Source organism: Bos indicus x Bos taurus, chromosome 13 (assembly GCF_003369695.1).
Source record: "Bos indicus x Bos taurus breed Angus x Brahman F1 hybrid chromosome 13, Bos_hybrid_MaternalHap_v2.0, whole genome shotgun sequence".
NCBI lineage: Eukaryota > Metazoa > Chordata > Mammalia > Artiodactyla > Bovidae > Bos > Bos indicus x Bos taurus.
The window spans coordinates 37106119-37123885 of record NC_040088.1 but is presented as its reverse complement, the minus strand read 5'-3'; the positions used below and the strand labels follow the sequence as shown (position 1 = coordinate 37123885).

General features: G+C 50.8%; 1 protein-coding gene across 1 annotated transcript in view; it reads left to right on the top strand.

The window, feature by feature from the left end:
• Positions 1–17767, top strand: part of ADARB2 (adenosine deaminase, RNA specific B2 (inactive)) — a 240215-nt gene that overhangs the window by 207687 nt on the left and 14761 nt on the right. Inside the window, 2 exon segments of the mRNA XM_027559470.1 lie at positions 8145–8259; positions 16419–16587. Coding sequence (XP_027415271.1) covers positions 8145–8259; positions 16419–16587 — 284 coding nt within the window.

The following is a 17767-nucleotide window of genomic DNA, read 5'->3' as shown; positions in this document are numbered from 1 at the left end:
ATCACGGCATGTCCTGGCATAGACCTCGTCCTGCTCAAACCGCTTAGGATCCTTTGCTCCCTGAGTCTGTGTCTGTTTCCTTCTCCAGGTTCAGGAAGCTTTTTTATCGCTGTTTCTTTAAGCTTTCTGCCTCTTGTTCTGCCTCTGCTCTTCTGGGCTCCCTTAACGTGTCCATCGGTCCTTTAACTGTGTCCCATAAATCCCTCTCCTGTCCATCTTTTTTTCCTTTCTTCTCCCCCGGATAGTTCCAAGTGACTTGTCTTTGAGTTCACAGATTTCTCTAGAAAGAGGAATTCCTGCTCGACCAGGTCTGCTGGTGAAGCTCCCTGCTGTGTTTTTTCATCACAGTCATTGTATTCTCCAGCTCCGGAATTTCTGTTTGGTTCTGTTTAATGATTTCTGTCTCCATTAAGCTCCTCGTTTTGTGCATGAATTGCTTTCCTGGTTTTGTTGAGCTGTCTATCTGCGTTCTCTCGTAGTTCAGTGAGCTTTGGTTAAAACAGTTGTTTTGAATCCTTTCTCAGGAAACTTGTAAATCTCCGGTTTTCCCAGTGCCGTTTACTGGAAACGTGTTTTGGTGTCATGGCTCCATGTCCTTTATGCTCCTGGTAGTCACATCTTGCCTTGGTGTCTGTGAGTTGAAGGGACGGTCGCCCTTTCCAGACTTTAAGGACTGGCTTCAGTGGGAAAGCTCTTCACTTGCTGTGGTGCCAGGCACCAGCTGGTGGCATGCGTGGTGGCCCGGGGGTGGCGCTGGTTCCCAGAGTGGGAAGAACCAGGTCAAGGGCCCAGGTGTGTGTCCCGCGGTGCTGTGTCCAGGGAGCGGGGACAACAACCTTCCCCACTATGGATGTCCAGCTGCCTCTCCCACGTGTCTCACACAGCTGTCTCTCACACGTGGTGGTGGATCCCTGGTCTCGGGCCTCCATGAACTTGAAGAATTGCCCAGTCCCAGCTTCAGTCAGCACTACAGGTGTGCTGTTCAAAGCTAGTTAGCAATTTTAACCAACTTTATTTCTCCTTTGGGAACTGATTCTCAGGGTAAAGAGATGAGATTAGGGTCCAAGTCACGAGATGAAGGGTCTGAGAGCTCAGCATTTGGAGAACGGCGTTGATGTCCTGGTAATTTCTCAGAACAGGTGTGAGGCTCCCTTGCTATTCAGGCAATAACTAAACAACTGCTCCCAAATTTAACAAAAGCTAAGAAAGTAAACGCCGCTTCCTCTGAGGGGCTGCGCTCCCCACAGAGAGCCCTTCCCTCTTGATGCGCAGCAGTGATTCTTCTTGTTTACGTCGTCTTCGATCCAGATGAGCTCAAACAGCCATGAATCAGCCCCAAACAGAGGCCCTCATCTGTGCACGTCCTCATGTTTTCACACTAATGAGAATTTAAAGATTCTAATTAGACCCAGATGCAAAATATCTCCCTGAGAAAGCACCAGTGCAACAAAAGCAGAAATATCACATTTTCCAATGTGGTTTTAGTTTTCTTCTACATGTTTATTGTATTGAAGTTAATTGTTAAAGCAGTAACTGCTGTTAACATGTTTAAATGAATATGTCTATATCTAACCATTCAGATAATTGTGAGTAACTACAATTTACCTAATCGATATGTAGATACCTGGCATTTGTGCACACAACCTCAACTCTCAGTTATTCAAGGTAACAAACGTGGGGTCTCCTTACTTCCCCTCAGCTTGCTGGGCTGTGGACAGGTGACCACAGCGGCCCCTCTGGGTCTATATGTAGGTGAAGGGGATGGGCTGCCCTGGTCACTCAGCTCCAGGCAGGCCCCCAGCCCTGGGGGGATATTCAGTCAGGGGCTCCTTCAGACAGAGGACCCCATCTGACTCATCTCTGGATTTCAGAAGCTTGAAATCAGACTTGAAACCCACTAGTGTCTTGCTCAATAAATTTTGATTAATTTCCCAGCCCTAGGGTGGGGGTTTGGGGGCACTCCAGAGGCCCCAAAGGCAACATACACTTTGGGGTTTGTGGGTGGGGGAGTGGTGTGTGTGTGGGATGGGGGTCTTGGGGTAGGGGGCTGTGGAGGGTGGGGGTGTGTGTGGTGTGGGGGTGTGTGTAGTGTGGGAGTGTGTGAGGGGGTGGGTGTGTGTGTGATGTGGGGATATGTGTGGTGTGGGTGTGTGTGAAGTAGGTGTGTGTCTGGAGGGTGGATGTGTGTTGAGGATGGGTGTGTTGTGGTATGGGGAGGGTGTGGTGTGGGTGTGTGTGGGGTGGGGGTGTGTGGGGTGGGGTATGTGTGGGGTGGGATGTGTGTGGGGTGGGGTGTGTGTGGGATGGGGTGTGTGTGGGGTGGGGTGTGTGGGATGGGGTGTGTATGGGGTGGGATGTGTGTGGGGTGGGGGTGTGTGGGGGTTGGCGTATGTGTGGGGTGGGGGTGTGTGTGGGGTGGGGCTGTGTGTGGTGTGGGAGTGTGTGTGGAGGGTGGGTGCATGTTGGGGTGAGGGTGTGTGGGGAATGAGGGTGTGTGTTGGTGTGTGTGTGTAGGGTAGGGGTGTGTGTGGAGGGTGGGGATGTTGGGGTGAGGGTGGGGGTCTGGGGTGTGTGTGTGTGTGGAGGGTGGGTGTGTGCGGGATGGGGGTGTGTGCAGGGTGGGTGAGGGGGGTGTGAGGGGCTGGGAGTGGGGAGGTGGGGGTGGGGGTGTGTGTGTGGGGTGTGTATGTGTTGAGGGTGGATGTGTGGGGGGGTGTGTATGTGTGTGGGGGGGTGTGTGTGTGGGGGTGGGGATGTGTATGTGTGGGAGGTGTGGGGGGTGTGAGTGTGGGTGGGTGTGTATGTGGAAGGTGGGTGTGTGTGGAGTTGGGGTATGGATGGGGGTGTGTGCAGTGTGGGGGTGTTTGAGGGGTGAGATGTGTAGGGGGTGGGTGTGTGTGGAGGGTAGGAGTGTGTGTGTGTGTGTGTGTGTGTGTATGTGTGTGGGGTGGGTGTATGTGGAGGGTGGGGGTGTTAGGGGTGGGGGTGGGGGTGTGTGGGGGGTGGGGGTGTGGGTGGAGTGGGGGTGTGTGAGGGGTGGGTGTGTGCGGGGTGTGGGGGTGGGTGGGGTGTGTATGTGTGTGGGGTGTGTATGTGTTAAGGGTGGGTGTGTGTATGTGTGTGGAGTGTGGGTGTGTGTGGGTTGGTGGGTGTGTGTGGGGTGCATATGTGTGTGGGGGTGGGGGGGATGTGTATGTGTGGGGGGCGTTTGGGGGTGTATGTGTGGGTGTGGGGGTGTGTGTGGGGGTGTGTATGTGTTGGGGGGTGGGGGGTGTATGTGTGGTGGGGGGATGTGTATGTGGGGGGTGTATGGGGGGGTGTATGTGTGGGTGTGGGGGTGTGGGGGGGTGTGTATGTGGCGGGGGGGGGTGTGGACACTGCTGTTGCCAAGATGATCAGGAAGGTGCCACCCGGGCACTGGGCTGATGAATACAATGTTCATCAGTGACCCCAGAACACCTGGCCCGAGGCTGACAGCAGGATGGACGAGTCAGAAAGACGAGTGTAGACCAGCCAGTCCGCCGGCAGTGCGGTCAGCCTGACTCCAGGTGATAAAAGATCAGCAAATGGCCTAACTGATGAGCATCTTCTCACCCCAAATTGCCAAATTTTCACTAAACTTGGCTGCGTGGAGCTTTGATGTGTGTGTGATTGCTCCTTACAACCGACGCATTCACATATCCGTGCCCAGGGGTGTAGGTCAAGTCAATACACAGCTTTCCGGGCCCTTCGATGTTCACCCGTCGTCCAGGTTCTTTGAAAGCGCGCCCAGCAGATGGCACACCTCAGGGTCAGGGTCATCCAGGGAGCGGGGAGGGACGGCCCAGGGGAGTCGTGGGCACCAGAGAAGCTGTTACTGGAATGGCCATCTCGACCATCACTATCCGAGCTCTGTGCCAAGTTCAGAGCTTTTCCATGGTGCTGGGAAAGGGTGACAAAGGCCTTCCATCTTTCATACCTTCTTTCAGATTCGTTATAGGCATTCAGTAATTCAAGATATAGAATAATTGAATCGTTGCACACGTGTTCACCAGTCCCTGACTTTGAAATGAATGAGGCTTTATTGCCATTGTCAGTAAACAGGAGCCATGACCAAGGCCCAGAGACCAGCTTTTCCTCAGACCCAGAAGAACGTTGAGAGGGAGGCGGGGGAAGATCCTCGCCTGTTCGTGTTCATGGGGCCCCCTCTGAGCCATGCCCGCCCTCTGGTGGCCTGATGACCATCCCCGCAGCTTTTCTCCAGCCTTCCCAGTTCCGGCTGCATGGACGGCCAAGAGAGGACACAAGTCAGCCCCACTGTCTCGACCGCTGGCAGCCTGCCTCCGCCTCCGGATGCCCACTCACCTCATGTGCTGTGGACAAGGTGGACAGGAGGGCGAGGGTGCCCCATCCTGCCCTGCCCATATGCAAATCTAACCTTTCTGATATTCCAGCAGCATAAACCCGAAGGCAGGATTTCAGCAGGAAAATATTTACCCACAGCTCTCTCCCTCATAATCTATCGATTTTAATATCCTCCCCACTTTGGCTGAATGTCAATTTTACCCCAAGGACTGCTCCTGCAACTCATTTTATTTACTTAGGCCTTTCAAAATATTAGTGTTGGAAATAAGTGGAGTTTGAGTCTTTTGGTGGTCCTATTTAAAGTTTATTTTTCCTATTTGAATAAGGCTGGTAATTTGCCTCGGTAATTGGGGCCGGCGGGCAGCATGCGGACCACATACACACAAGTAGCATTGCATTCCTGTTTTCGCTGGGAACGTGCAGCTCATTAAATGCCGAGCCAACTTCCCCACTTAAGCTCTGGAAGCAGAGCCACCTGACGATCACCATCATTTAACCAGAAGCCAGTCCACTCTCCTCTGATTGCTTCTGTTCCAAGTGTCCAACCTGTGCCAAGTTCTGCACGAAAAGCATCAGTGGACCCCAGACGGAGCTCGTCAGGCCCTGAAGGGGCTGGGCAGCTCTGCAGACTCTGCAGCCCCTACCCCAGTCATCCCATCTGCTCCTGCAGAGAGAAGGGGGCATGGGGGAGGCGGCGGGCCCCTGGGCATCACGTTTCCTCCCACTGTAAACCCCAAGAGAGGCTGTGACCCACTTGGGGAAGACAGAGTGACCCTCTCCCGCTACCCAGGGACCTTCGGAAGCTAAATCACCAGCCGCCAGACATCCTCTTTTTCATATTTAACAAGGAATTTGTGTTGCAAATGGCGCTTCAGCTCATTATTCAGGATTTTTGCAGTGTGTCTTTAGAGCTTCTCTGCACAGGGCTTTCGATATTGCAAAGCTGGCTTCTCACCCATTCCCACATCCAGCCTCTACTGCCCCACCCAGACCCCACCAGAATCTCCCTGTCCACTGTCCTGATGGGCAGACCACCCACCCTGAGGGTGCCAGGAGGGGCTTCACCACAACTCTTGCTGGGCTTGTGCCCAGGGGCTGAACCAGACCAGACTCGGGGGTCTCTGTAGGATCCCTCCCCTCCCCCCAGGATGGACTAGACCAGACTGGGGGGTCTCTGTAGGACCTCTCCTCTCCCCCTAGGACGGACTAGACCAGACTCATGGATCTCTGTAGGACCCCTCTCCTCCCCATCAGGGACGGACTAGACCAGAAAGCATTGATGCTGCAATGTGCAGCCTGTGGGCTGGACGTTCAGTTCAGTTCAGTTCAGTCGCTCAGTCGTGTCCAACTCTTTGCGACCCCATGAATCGCAGCACGCCAGGCCTCCCTGTCCATCACCAACTTCCAGAGTTCACTCAAACTCATGTCCATCGAGTCGGTGATGCCATCCAGTCATCTCATCCTCTGTTGTCCCCTTCTCCTCCTGCCCCCAATCCCTCTCAGCATCAGAGTCTTTTCCAATGAGTCAACTCTTTGCATGAGGTGGCCAAAGTACTGGAGTTTCAGCTTTAGCATCATTCCTTCCAAAGAAATGCCAGGGCTGATCTTCAGAATGGACTGGTTGGATCTCCTTGCAGTCCTAGGGACCCTCAAGAGTCTTCTCCAACACCACAGTTCAAAAGCATCAATTTTTCAGCGCTCAGCTTTCTTCACAGTCCAACTCTCACATCCATACATGACCATGGAAAAACTATAGCCTTGACCTTTGTTGGCAAAGTAATGTCTCTGCTTTTGAATATGGTGTCTAGGTTGGTCATAACTTTCCTTCCAAGAAGTAAGCGTCTTTTAATTTCATGGTTGCAGTCACCATCTGTAGTGATTTCGGAGCCCAAAAAAATAAGGTCTGACACTGTTTCCACTGTTTCCCCATCCATTTCCCATGAAGTGATGGGACCGGATGCCATGATCTTCGTTTTCTGAATGTTTAGCTTTAAGTCAACTTTTTCACTCTCCTCTTTCACTTTCATCAAGAGGCTTTTTAGTTCCTCTTCAATTTCTGCCATAAGGGTGGTGTCATCTGCATATCTGAGGTTATTGATATTTCTCCCAGCAATCTTGATTCCAGCTTGTGCTTCCTCCAGCCCAGTGTTTCTCATGCTGTACTCTGCATATAAGTTGAATAAGCAGGGTGACAATATACAGCCTTGACGTACTCTTTTTCCTATTTGGAACCAGTCTGTTGTTCCATGTCCAGTTCTAACTGTTGCTTCTGACCTGGAAAGTGGGCTGGAAAGACCCCCTCAAAGTTTGCTGTTGGTTGGGGTGCTCACCTCCACCCTAGGAGACTGAAGGAGCTCCACAGAGCCCATGGAGGCACCCTGGAACCTGAACTTACAAAAATAATTCAAGACACGAGCTTGCTTTTGAGCATTTAGCTGCTTCTACCATAAACCAAATGGAGAAAAATCAAATTATCTCAGAGTCTGATTAGTTGGGTTTGCAGTAACCAGAGTTGACTGTATGTATTAAATCTCAAGTGATTAAAACATTAAAAATTCCTAGTGTTAAATTAGATGGTAAGTCTGCGTCTCCCAACGTGAATTCTAAGTTTCTGCCTGGTTTCTAACACACCACGTAATCAACAGCATTTACACATACAAATCCAACTATGAAGAACTACATGCAGCTGCAAGCATGTATGTGATCTAATTAAAGCCAATCACTGAAAATAGTTGCAGTGCTGGGGATGAGGGATGGGGGGCTGGGGAGACGGGGGACTGGGGGGTGGGGGGTGGAGAAGGTTTGTGAGGGAAGGAGGCCTGAGCACAGAAAGCTCCAGGCTGAGTTCCTTATGAAGCCCCAGTCTGTTCATTTCCCAGGTCTGAGGAGACACCTCAGTGCCTTAACAGAGGACATGCACTTTTCCAATGCAGGTGGTTATTCACGATTCTCTTCTTCTGACTTTTAAACCCAGAAAAACTAAGGGTCATAGTTCAATATATAAACATTCCATAAAACTCCCCCTGGCAAAACTACAAGCGAGACTTTTCAAAGCCACCCTAGAAAGTAATGCTGGTTAAATACCAAAGAAGCAAGACGTCTCAAAGCCGCCCTAGGAAGTGATACTGGTTAAATACCAAAGAGATAAATTTTAACCGGCTAAATACCCCTGTACATCTTAATTAGACTGTCCTCCACCCAGAGTAAGAAAAGTTAAAGAAATCTTTGCTTTTTTCTTTCTACATTCACCTTTATAAAATGTTAATTGAGAAATACGCTTAACATAAATGTCAAGGACCCCTTAAAAGGATAAAGAAAAAAGACCTGTAGGGGAGATGTTTAAAGGAAGGTCTTGATGGAGGACGGGTGGTTCAGAGGCTGGATGGGGACAGGGTGGGAGGGGGCACTCAGAAGCGGGGGTGGGGAGCTCTGGACCCCGCCATCCAGGAAGCACCTGGGAAGTCACTGAAGAGAAAGGGCGGTTCCCAGATGTTGGGGTGATTCCTGGGTGTTGGGGTGATTGGTTCTGTGACACAGGGAAGAAAGTGGGAACCGGTTGTCAGTGGTGTGAGCACCAGCTCACCCGCAACTGGAGGAAGCCTCTGCGAGGCGGGAAGGAGGCAGGGACAGTCCCCCCAGGGTCCTGCTTGGGGGCTCATGCCCCGGGGCCACGCTGGGCCAGAATCGCTGTGGCCAGCTTGCCATCTTGAGGCCAGGGGGTCACAGAGCGGGCGGTGGGCCGCGGGCAGAGTGGAGGAGGGAGGAGGCGCGGTCACAAGGCTGCTGCTTGTGTTTTCCAGGAGTTCGCAGATGCCGTGTCCCAGCTGGTCACACAGAAGTTCCGAGAGCTGGCTGCGGGCCTGGCCTCAGCGCACGCCCGCCACAAGGCGCTGGCCGGGATCGTCATGACCCGAGGTAACACCTCCCCGCCGGGAAGAGGGGGCGAGCCTGGAAACAGGACCCCCTCCCCATGAAGACACGGAACAGAGCAGACAGTCCACCCCCCAGAACCCCGAAGAAGGGCGACCGGAGGGCACAGCAGTCCCTTTTCGTCAGGCATGTCCCCACACCTCGTCATCCGGGGGACTGCAGCATCCTGCCTACAGGAGCTCAGCCAGGGTCAGGCCCCACAGGGAATCCCTTACCCCGAGATTCCTCAATCCCCTTCTCAGGGCGCACACCACCCTGAACAAACCCGTTGCAGGAGACAGAAGGCAGGCCTTCTCCAGCCTCCACCCCTAACCGCTCACGGACGGTGCCAGAACAGCGACAAACAGCCCATCAAGGCTGCTCTTACCAGCCAGGTTCAAGAAAGTGATGCTTAGTTTTAAACCATCAATTTGGGTGAAAACATCTCACTATTAAACAACCTACTAATAGTAACTAGCCATCTGGTTATTTGAATTCAACTGTTTCTAGCTGCAAAGTTTGGGGTGAGCTGGTAATGACCTACCAGGGAACGATTATTGTCCAAAAGCCTGGGTGTTAGAAGTCAGACAACTGGCCCGCTTCCCTCTCACCCTAGACACCAGAGGCTCCTCCAGGGCCACCGAGTGCAAGGCCACTGGGGTCGGGGCAGCAGCACGAGGACACTCACTCAGTCTTTCCACATTGGGAAAATGGAAATGAAAATGCCTCCTCCCAGGGTAAGCTGGTGACCAGGACACAGGACATGAAGAGCTCTGAAAAGTAAGAATCACTTTATAAGGGTAATGCTCTAAGTCAAAGGCAAGTCTCTTCCATCAGTGACACTGTTGAATTTGGAGCAGGTGCCCCACGGGAGCCACCAGGATTCTGTAACCCTGCCACTCTGCCTTGATAGAATAAAACATGTCCCAAACTAAGGGCTAAGAGCCCCCCTCCCCAGTCCAGACCACTGCCGCTGGAGGCAGCCCTCAATCCAACTGAGGCAGGCAATCCACGTAAAGAAACTAAATGCATAAAACGCATTTTATGCATTTCCATAAAATGTTATGGAAAACCTCAAACGAATTTTTTGGCCAACCCAATATAGCATGGGCTTCCCCAGTGGCTCAGTGGTAAAGAATCCATCTGCCAATGCATAAACACAGGAGCCACAGGTTCAATTCCTGGGTTGGGAAGATTCCCCTGGAGGAGGGTGTGGCAACCCACTCCAGTGTTCCTGCCTGGAGAATCCCATGGACAGAGGAGTCTGGCGAGCTATGTAGGGTTGCAAAGAGTTGGACAGGACTGAGATGACTGAGCACATATGCGTGCAATATTACATGAATGTGAGACTTTACATGGTAAACCTACACTGATTAGTAACTTATGACCATGGAAGAATAAATTACTGAAATTTACTTTCCTGTTATAAAGAGAAGGTTTAGTAAACTTGTTGATTAAAAAGAGATTGGGAAATATTTTGCAAAACAACTAATAGAAATATTTTCAAATATTCACTTACTTAAAGGTGATGGGCAATGTAATCATAATTCTAATTCAGTTATCCAAGCAAATGCCTAAGAAACTTTAAAAGGGGGTGATGTGTCTTTTTCTAGCTTTTATAACATATATTACAATGTTATAAATTAAGTTTATTTTGAAATAAAACCTGACATGTCATCCCCTCCATTTTTAGGCAGGAAGCCAGTTCACCCACATCAATTATCTCACGAGTGAGACTGATGCCGTTTTGTAGCCACTCTGAAAAATACAATGGCAGAAATATATACTTATGAACAGCACCACTTTTACCTTTATGAAAACACTGCATTCACTGGGAAAAGCACAAAGAGAAGAGAACTTACAAATGGAAGTTTCCATCCTTGCCCCCAGGCAAACTCGGAGGCAGACATTTTTTTTTTTTTTTTTTTAATTTTATTTTTTAACTTTACAATATTGTATTGGTTTTGCCATATATCGAAATGAATCCGCCACAGGTATACACATGTTCCCCATCCTGAACCCTCCTCCCTCCTCCCTCCCTGTACCATCCCTCTGGGTCGTCCCAGTGTACCAGCCCCAAGCATCCAGTATCATGCATCAAACCTGGACTGGCAACTCATTTCATACATGATATTATACATGTTTCATTGCCATTCTCCCAAATCATCCCACCCTCTCCCTCTCCCACAGAGTCCAAAAGACTGTTCTGTATATCAGTGTCTCTTTTGCTGTCTCATATACAGGGTTATTGTTACCATCTTTCTAAATTCCATATATATGTGTTAGTATACTGTATTGGTGTTTTTCTTTCTGGCTTACTTCACTCTATATAATAGGCTCCAGTTTCATCCACCTCATTAGAACTGATTCAAATGTATTCTTTTTAATGGCTGAGTAATACTCCATTGTGTATATGTACCACAGCTTTCTTATCCATTCATCTGCTGATGGACATCTAGGTTGCTTCCATGTCCTGGCTATTATAAACAGTGCTGAGATGAACACTGGGGTACACATGTTTCTTTCAATTCTGGTTTCCTCAGTGTGTATGCCCAGCAGTGGGATTGCTGGGTCATATGGCAGTTCTATTTCCAGTTTTTTAAGGAATCTCCACACTGTTCTCCATAGTGGCTGTACTAGTTTGCATTCCCACCAACAGTGTAAGAGGGTTCCCTTTTCTCCACACCCTCTCCAGCATTTATTGCTTGTAGACTTTTGGATAGCAGCCATTCTGACTGGCGTGAAATGGTACCTCATAGTGGTTTTGATTTGCATTTCTCTGATAATGAGTGATGTTGAACATCTTTTCATGTGTTTGTTAGCCATCTGTATGTCTTCTTTGGAGAAATGTCTATTTAGTTCTTTGGCCCATTTTTTGATTGGGTCATTTATTTTTCTGGAATTGAGCTGTAGGAGTTGCTTGTATATTTTTGAGATTAGTTGTTTGTCAGTTGCTTCATTTGCTATTATTTTCTCCCATTCTGAAGGCTGTCTTTTCACCTTGCTTATAGTTTCCTTTGTTGTGCAGAAGCTTTTAAGTTTAATTAGGTCCCATTTGTTTATTTTTGCTTTTATTTCCAATATTCTGGGAGGTGGGTCATAGAGGATCCTGCTGTGATGTATGTCGGAGAGTGTTTTGCCTATGTTCTCCTCTAGGAGTTTTATAGTTTCTGATCTTACATTTAGATCTTTAATCCATTTTGAGTTTATTTTTGTATATGGTGTTAGAAAATGTTCTAGTTTCATTCTTTTACAAGTGGTTGACCAGTTTTCCCAGCACTACTTGTTAAAGAGATTGTCTTTAATCCATTGTATATTCTTGGGAGGCAGACATTTTAATAATTTTAAATTTTGCTCTTGTGACTCTAAATACTGTGCTGGTTCTATGTTTCAAGATTTTCTATTCTAAATCTTATCAATTGATTCACACTATTAAAAATGGATATTATGTTGTTTTCCATTTCTGTATCTATAATATACACTTAACCCTTTGCTTTTCACCCTGTTAGATTGGATGGGGCGTCTCCACTTTCCATTTTGTAAATTGGGGCTGGTGGTGTCAACCCTGTCTTCCCCCGGTGACGTCTCTGCATGTGGATGGATTTTTATGTCATCAGCGATGGTGTTCATACTCTCTTCTGTGTTCTGTGCCTTGGCCATCTCCTCTATCTCACCTCCACCATGGGTTTAAGACTGAAACCACTAAGCAGCATCCACACTCAGGATGCTGTAAGTTGCGTGGCAAAGTCAGGTGGCTTGCAGGAATCTCACAGTTCTCAGCCGCAGGTGGGGGTGCATCTCTGAGGAAAGAGCCTTTCCCCCTATTGGGTCACATCCATCCTCAAGCCCCCCACCTCTCAGACCATGTGACACTGAAGGTTGGTCCAACCAGCTAGACTTCCTTAAACCACTTTTGGGGGGGGTGGTGGTCACATGACCTCCAAGCCCTCGCACCTGCGGGGTGCACTGGTGCTGGAGTCTCTGCCCACCAGACCAGGGGTCCCATACCACCCGACTGGACCGCTGTCTCAGCATCCATGCCATTCTCCTTCTGTCTCTAGAAACATCTTTAAAATGCATAGGATGGAAACTGAATCTCCACATCTCCAGGAGCTTCTTAACCCAGGTCTCTTGCTCCTGGGAGGGTGAGCTGGGGTGTCTGAGCTCACACTTGCTTGCCCTGGGTATTTTCCAGGGCTTTTCTCTGCTCTCTTATCCAGTATCTCTGACTAGGAATGTCCTAACTGACATCTGTTTGCAGTGGTCGCCCCACCCCTGCCACGGGAGGGCATGGTCTTTTTCACTTGAATGCTACGTAATTTCATAAGACCATGTAGGTGTGAGCCAGTCACCTTCCCTGACATATTTAAGTCATTTATTTTGCAATTTTTCCTGTATCATTTGATAAATTCCTTCTTTCATTCACATTTTTGTCAAATTTTCAACATTCTCAGCTAACTCCCTGTCTTTCACCTTCCTGTTAATCTACCTTTTACTCTGTGTTCCTAGAATTTTCCAGGCAAGAATACTGGACTGGTTTGCCCTTCCCTTCTCCAGGGGATCTTCCTGACCCAGGGATCGAACTCAGGTTTCCTGTATTACAGGCAGATTCTTAACCATCTGAGCCACCAGGGAAGACCTGCTGTTAATCTACCTTTTACTCTGTGTTCCTGGAAATTCCCTGTGTATGTGACAGCTCTTCAGCTGCCCTGTGTTCTAATTTTTGCAAGCTACTGTCCACAACTCCTGTCTTGTCCTCTGGTTCCTATTTCTTCAGAGGATGCTCTTCTTGTTTCACTGCCAGCCAGTCTCTCCAGGTTTCTCTGACTCACCAGCACATTACTGAGCCTGTCTCTGGTCCCTAATCACAGTGATTCCTCTGTGATTGGTGGAGTCTTTCTTTAGTTTCAGTTTTTCCCTTTTATCCTGGTTATGATTTCTGTCTGAACATCCACATTTGTGAGTAAAATATTGGTCCAGTCATCGTAGGCACCACACACGGATTTCCCACCCGAACAGAAATGCTGCCCACCCCACCCACCCTGTTTCCCCCTGCAGGCGCCTCCTTGAGCGGAGTGGGCAGGAGTTGGTCATCCACAAGGGACCACCTGAGGCCGAAGCGAGGAGATGAACCTCCTGCCAGGTGTCCCTCAACCCCACGCATCCGCTCCAGGGGGGCAGCCCCTGAATTAAAATGGGACACAGGCTCTGCCTGCTCTCAGCCCAACTCAGCATCATGCTTTCTCTGCGGTCAGAGCTGGAAGGCAGGCCCATTCCCACGCCCTCCACTCCCAGGTCCTGGCAGTCAAGCCCTGCCCCCAGCCACGCTCTCCCTGGAACCCCTCCTTCCCGTGGGGCTGGAAATGGAGGAGGATCAGAGCCTCTGGACCCAAATCTGGACCGTGTTCCGGTGGAGCCCGGGTCAAGCTCTGTTCTGACGGTGCCCACGCTCCCATGAAGAAGCAATTTCTGAGCAGCTGTTTGTCATGAGTCTCAGTTGATATGAAAATTGCAATTTTTATAGCATTTTCACATACGCCTATCAGTTGATTGCACCAACCCCGAGAAGTGGGAAAGGAGGGAATCTTTATTATCAATTTGAAGACATACAGACACCAAGACCAAGAGGTCAGGTGACCCTCACATCTGATTGGGGGGGGGAGGGTGGTATGCAGAGCTAAGATGCAGCCACAGGCTCCAGTCCTTCATCCACGTGGCCCTGGACACAACTCAAGGCACAGTGCTGAAGATCTGTCCATGCAACTGCTTAGGTCTAAGGTTATGAAAGAGCCAAAAAAGGGGTTCCCTAGTGTATATTTTTAGAAGTTTACATTTAAAACTGTCTTTTGCCAGCCTGGCCTGCAAAAGTTAGAAGCTTTGGTTTCACTCTTTCCCGTTTAAGTTAACTCTTTCCCATTTAAGTTAACATGCAGCTTTAAACATACATGAATGCCTGGGATTTATACCCGCCCTGAAAAAACACACCTCCTTGAAGTTGGGCAGTGGAGAGCACAGCCCAGGACAGCCCCACCCAGAATGCCAGGCCCTCTGGGCAGCGGCCAGGCCTGTCTTCTCTGGGAAAACTGGAAGCGCTGATGAGCTCAGCATCGGAACGTCAGTCAACCTTTCAGAGTCATGAGATGTTAAGAGATGTAAGAGGTGCTTTGTTGCGTGCATTTGGCTTAGGTGAGCAAGGAGGTGGAGAGTTGGGCTGGACTCTGGCTCGAGAAGAACTGGCACTTAAACATTGCTTTCCCATTGGCACTCAATAGATCCTGATAGATCAAATACAGTTGAGACTTCTTTCTGCCGCCAGGAGCAAAAAGGAATGTCCACCTTCACAGAGGCCTCACAGAGGCAGGATTCAAGGACTTTGTCCCCATATTCCCAAATGCTTTCTTTTCCTCTTTTCCTGAATGACTGGCAGTTGCTTCAATAGTAAAATTAAAAGTGGGGTATTTTATTTATGCCCAGGAGGATGCAGGGGAGATGAGTAGGAGCAAATGAACTGGACAGAAGCCCCGTGCTGCGGTGAAAGATGGTAAATGACGAACTGGATTCCAAGGAGTCGGTCATAATAACAGTTTAGTTGACCAAACGTCTCCATGGAGACACAGGGCACATTGAGATTCCAAGGGGCGGACACCTTGAAACGAGGAGTGTGATGGACAATTGATTTTAAATCTGGGGTTTAAACTGTTAGTTTAAACCACAAAATGCAGGACAGATTTACCACTGACCCCACATAGCATGCGTGCTGACTTATTTATGGTAAATGTCTCCCCTTAAAATGGAGCAAGAAAGAACATGAGGACCACCCAGCCCATTCCCGGCTCACATGCAGATGAACAGGAGTTTAGAAGAATTCACCAGGTCCCACTGGGTCAGAGCTCAACCAGGTGATGGGCAGCAGCTCTGACTGTGGGCTACATCCCAGAAATGCCTATGTCCACCTGCATCAGGAAGGCGACAAGTGTCAGGAGTACATGAAGAAGGGAAGATGACTGAACCTGGGCCGTGTTCTTCTGAAATCAGACGCTACCATCAAAGCCATTCAGATGCCACATGTAGATGGTCATCAAGTCATAGCCCAGCATGTAACTGCCCCAAAGATTTCATGGGGGAAAAACCAACTCCCTATTTTCTCTGGCGGCAATAAACTATCCCCATCTTTTTTCCAGTCTCTAAATTTAGTGGAAACATAACACTAAGTTTGTTAGTGAACAAATAACAGAAAAAAACACTAACATCTAATGTTTGTCTATGTGCCAGGGGTAGCTTTAGGGTGTTTAAACCATCTTATCTTATTCAACAAAATATTCCACTTTCTCCCTAATTATGACCATCAGTTGTCCACGCTGGGCACAGCTGCTTGTGAAAGAGGTGGCTGGAAGGGAGGGAGGAGAGAAAGAAAAGGATAGAAGAAAGGAAGAAGTGTCAGGAAAGCCACGGAGTTCATCAGCTCCTATTGCCCCCCACACCCACCAAGGCGGCTGCAGGTCCAAGGATGTTCTGAGGGGTCGGGACTAATTAAGGCGCCAATGAGAAGCTGGGTAAAGCTGTACCTTTGAAGAGCTTTTGATCTTCAGATACATGTACTGGGGGAGGGGGGTCACTCTGGGAGGAGCCCTTGGTACCCTCTGAGTGGAGGCATGGCTCTCAGGAAAGCCAGGACTCAGGATTTAACCTGGAAATCAGGGTCTCAGCTTCACCACAGGTCGGGTTGGCTCAAGGTGGTCTCACAGTCCTGTCTCCTGTTCCGCAGGGCTTTGTGACCCCACCCCACGCCCCGGGGTTTAGGGCTCTGGACCCCCAGCAGCAGGAGCTGCTTTCCTTACTTACATAACAATATCCCTGAGGGCTCCCCATAGACCCGAAAGCTTGGCTAGGAAGCAGCTTGCATAGCCCTGGACAGGACCAGAGGGGACACGTGGGCATCAGGCCCACCCTCAGGGAGTCTTCCAGTTAGGGGGTGATCCTTGGCCAAGGGTCAGGTGACGGCAGGGTTCCCGGGCTCCCCAGCACCTTCTGCTGGCCAGCTGGCTGTCTATTTATAAACTTGAGACTCAGGTTGGGGGGAGGGGTGGGGACAGACGGGGAGAGCAGACTCAGTGCCCGCAGGGAGGGCAGTGGCCGCGGGCTCTGATGCCTCCTCTGTTCCCCAGGCCTGGACGCCAGGCAAGCCCAGGTGGTTGTCCTGTCCTCGGGGACAAAGTGCATCAGCGGCGAGCACATCAACGACCAGGGGCTGGTGGTCAACGACTGCCATGCGGAGATCCTGGCCAGGCGGGCGCTGGTCCACTTCCTATACGCACAGCTGGAGCTGCACCTGAGGTGAGCACGAGGCCTGCACCTGTGTCCCTCTGTCCTGGCATCCCCTGTCCTGGTGGCCCCTTGGTCCTGGCCAGCCCTGCACCTGCCAGCGGCCATGCCCCGAAAGCACACGGCTCTTCACTGGGCCGTCCCAGAGGCGTCTCACTTGAGGACCCCCTAGGCAGGGGCAGACTCTCGGTGGCCCCGAGCACAGCAGGCATCTCAGCCAGGTCTGTTGTCCCCCACACCCTCTAACACAGGGTCCCAGCAGCCGCACAGAGCGGGCACAGGCCCAGGGGTGCTGAGCAGATGCACAGGGAGCAAGGCCTTCATACACTCTGGGAAGTTTTATCCGAGCCCCTGATCTGCAGCTTCTCCTCAGTTCCAGGCCCAGAGTAGGTCGGCCTGGGCTGAATGTGGGGAAGAGAGCTGGAGATCTCACCTAACGTGGGGAGGGGTTTCTGCCCTGAGTGTCCAGGTCAGAAATGTTTCCAAACACCCCTGACTCTGGGTGTGTCACCATTGCCCGGGCCTGGCTGTGCGCTGGCTCCCAGCTGCAGGCTGAGGGCAGGGGGAATGGACACCCGGGCCCCTGCTCTGGGGGATGGTGGGGAGGAGACCAGCAATGGCTGCAGAAAGCCAGGATGCGCGTTTGCCCCAAGGTTCTGGGGAACTGTGGCTGGGGGCCTGGCGTAGAGTCGGGAGGCAGAGAGGCTGGTGGGACACAAGGGGTTCCCAGGCTCCGCCTGTGTGAGCAATCAGCAACGGGGCAAGACGTGTGAAACAGCTGGACCCGGAGGAAGGGGGCGGTGACCAGCAGGACGGGGGTGTGGGCGGGGCCGCTGGAGGGCCGCAGCCGGGCTCCTCCGTGCGGGGGTGGGGAGCTCCTCCGTGCAGGGGGTGCTCCTCCGTGCTGAGGGGAGGCTCTTCTGTGAAGGGGGCTCCCCTGTGCGGGGGGCCGGAGGGGTCTACGTACAGAGTTCCTGGGGGGCCGCGCCTCTCTGTCCCCATTCTTCATCTGACTCAGAACCTGGTACAGTGTAGACGGTCCCCTAGGGAACTCGGGGCCCTATGACCCCCAGCACAGACACGCAATCAGGGTCAGGGCCCAGAGGACGCAGATAGGGGAGGACCGTGGGGGCCAGACCCAGGGGGCTCCACGCGGGGGGAGACACGCGGGAGGTGCGGGGGCGGCTGTGAG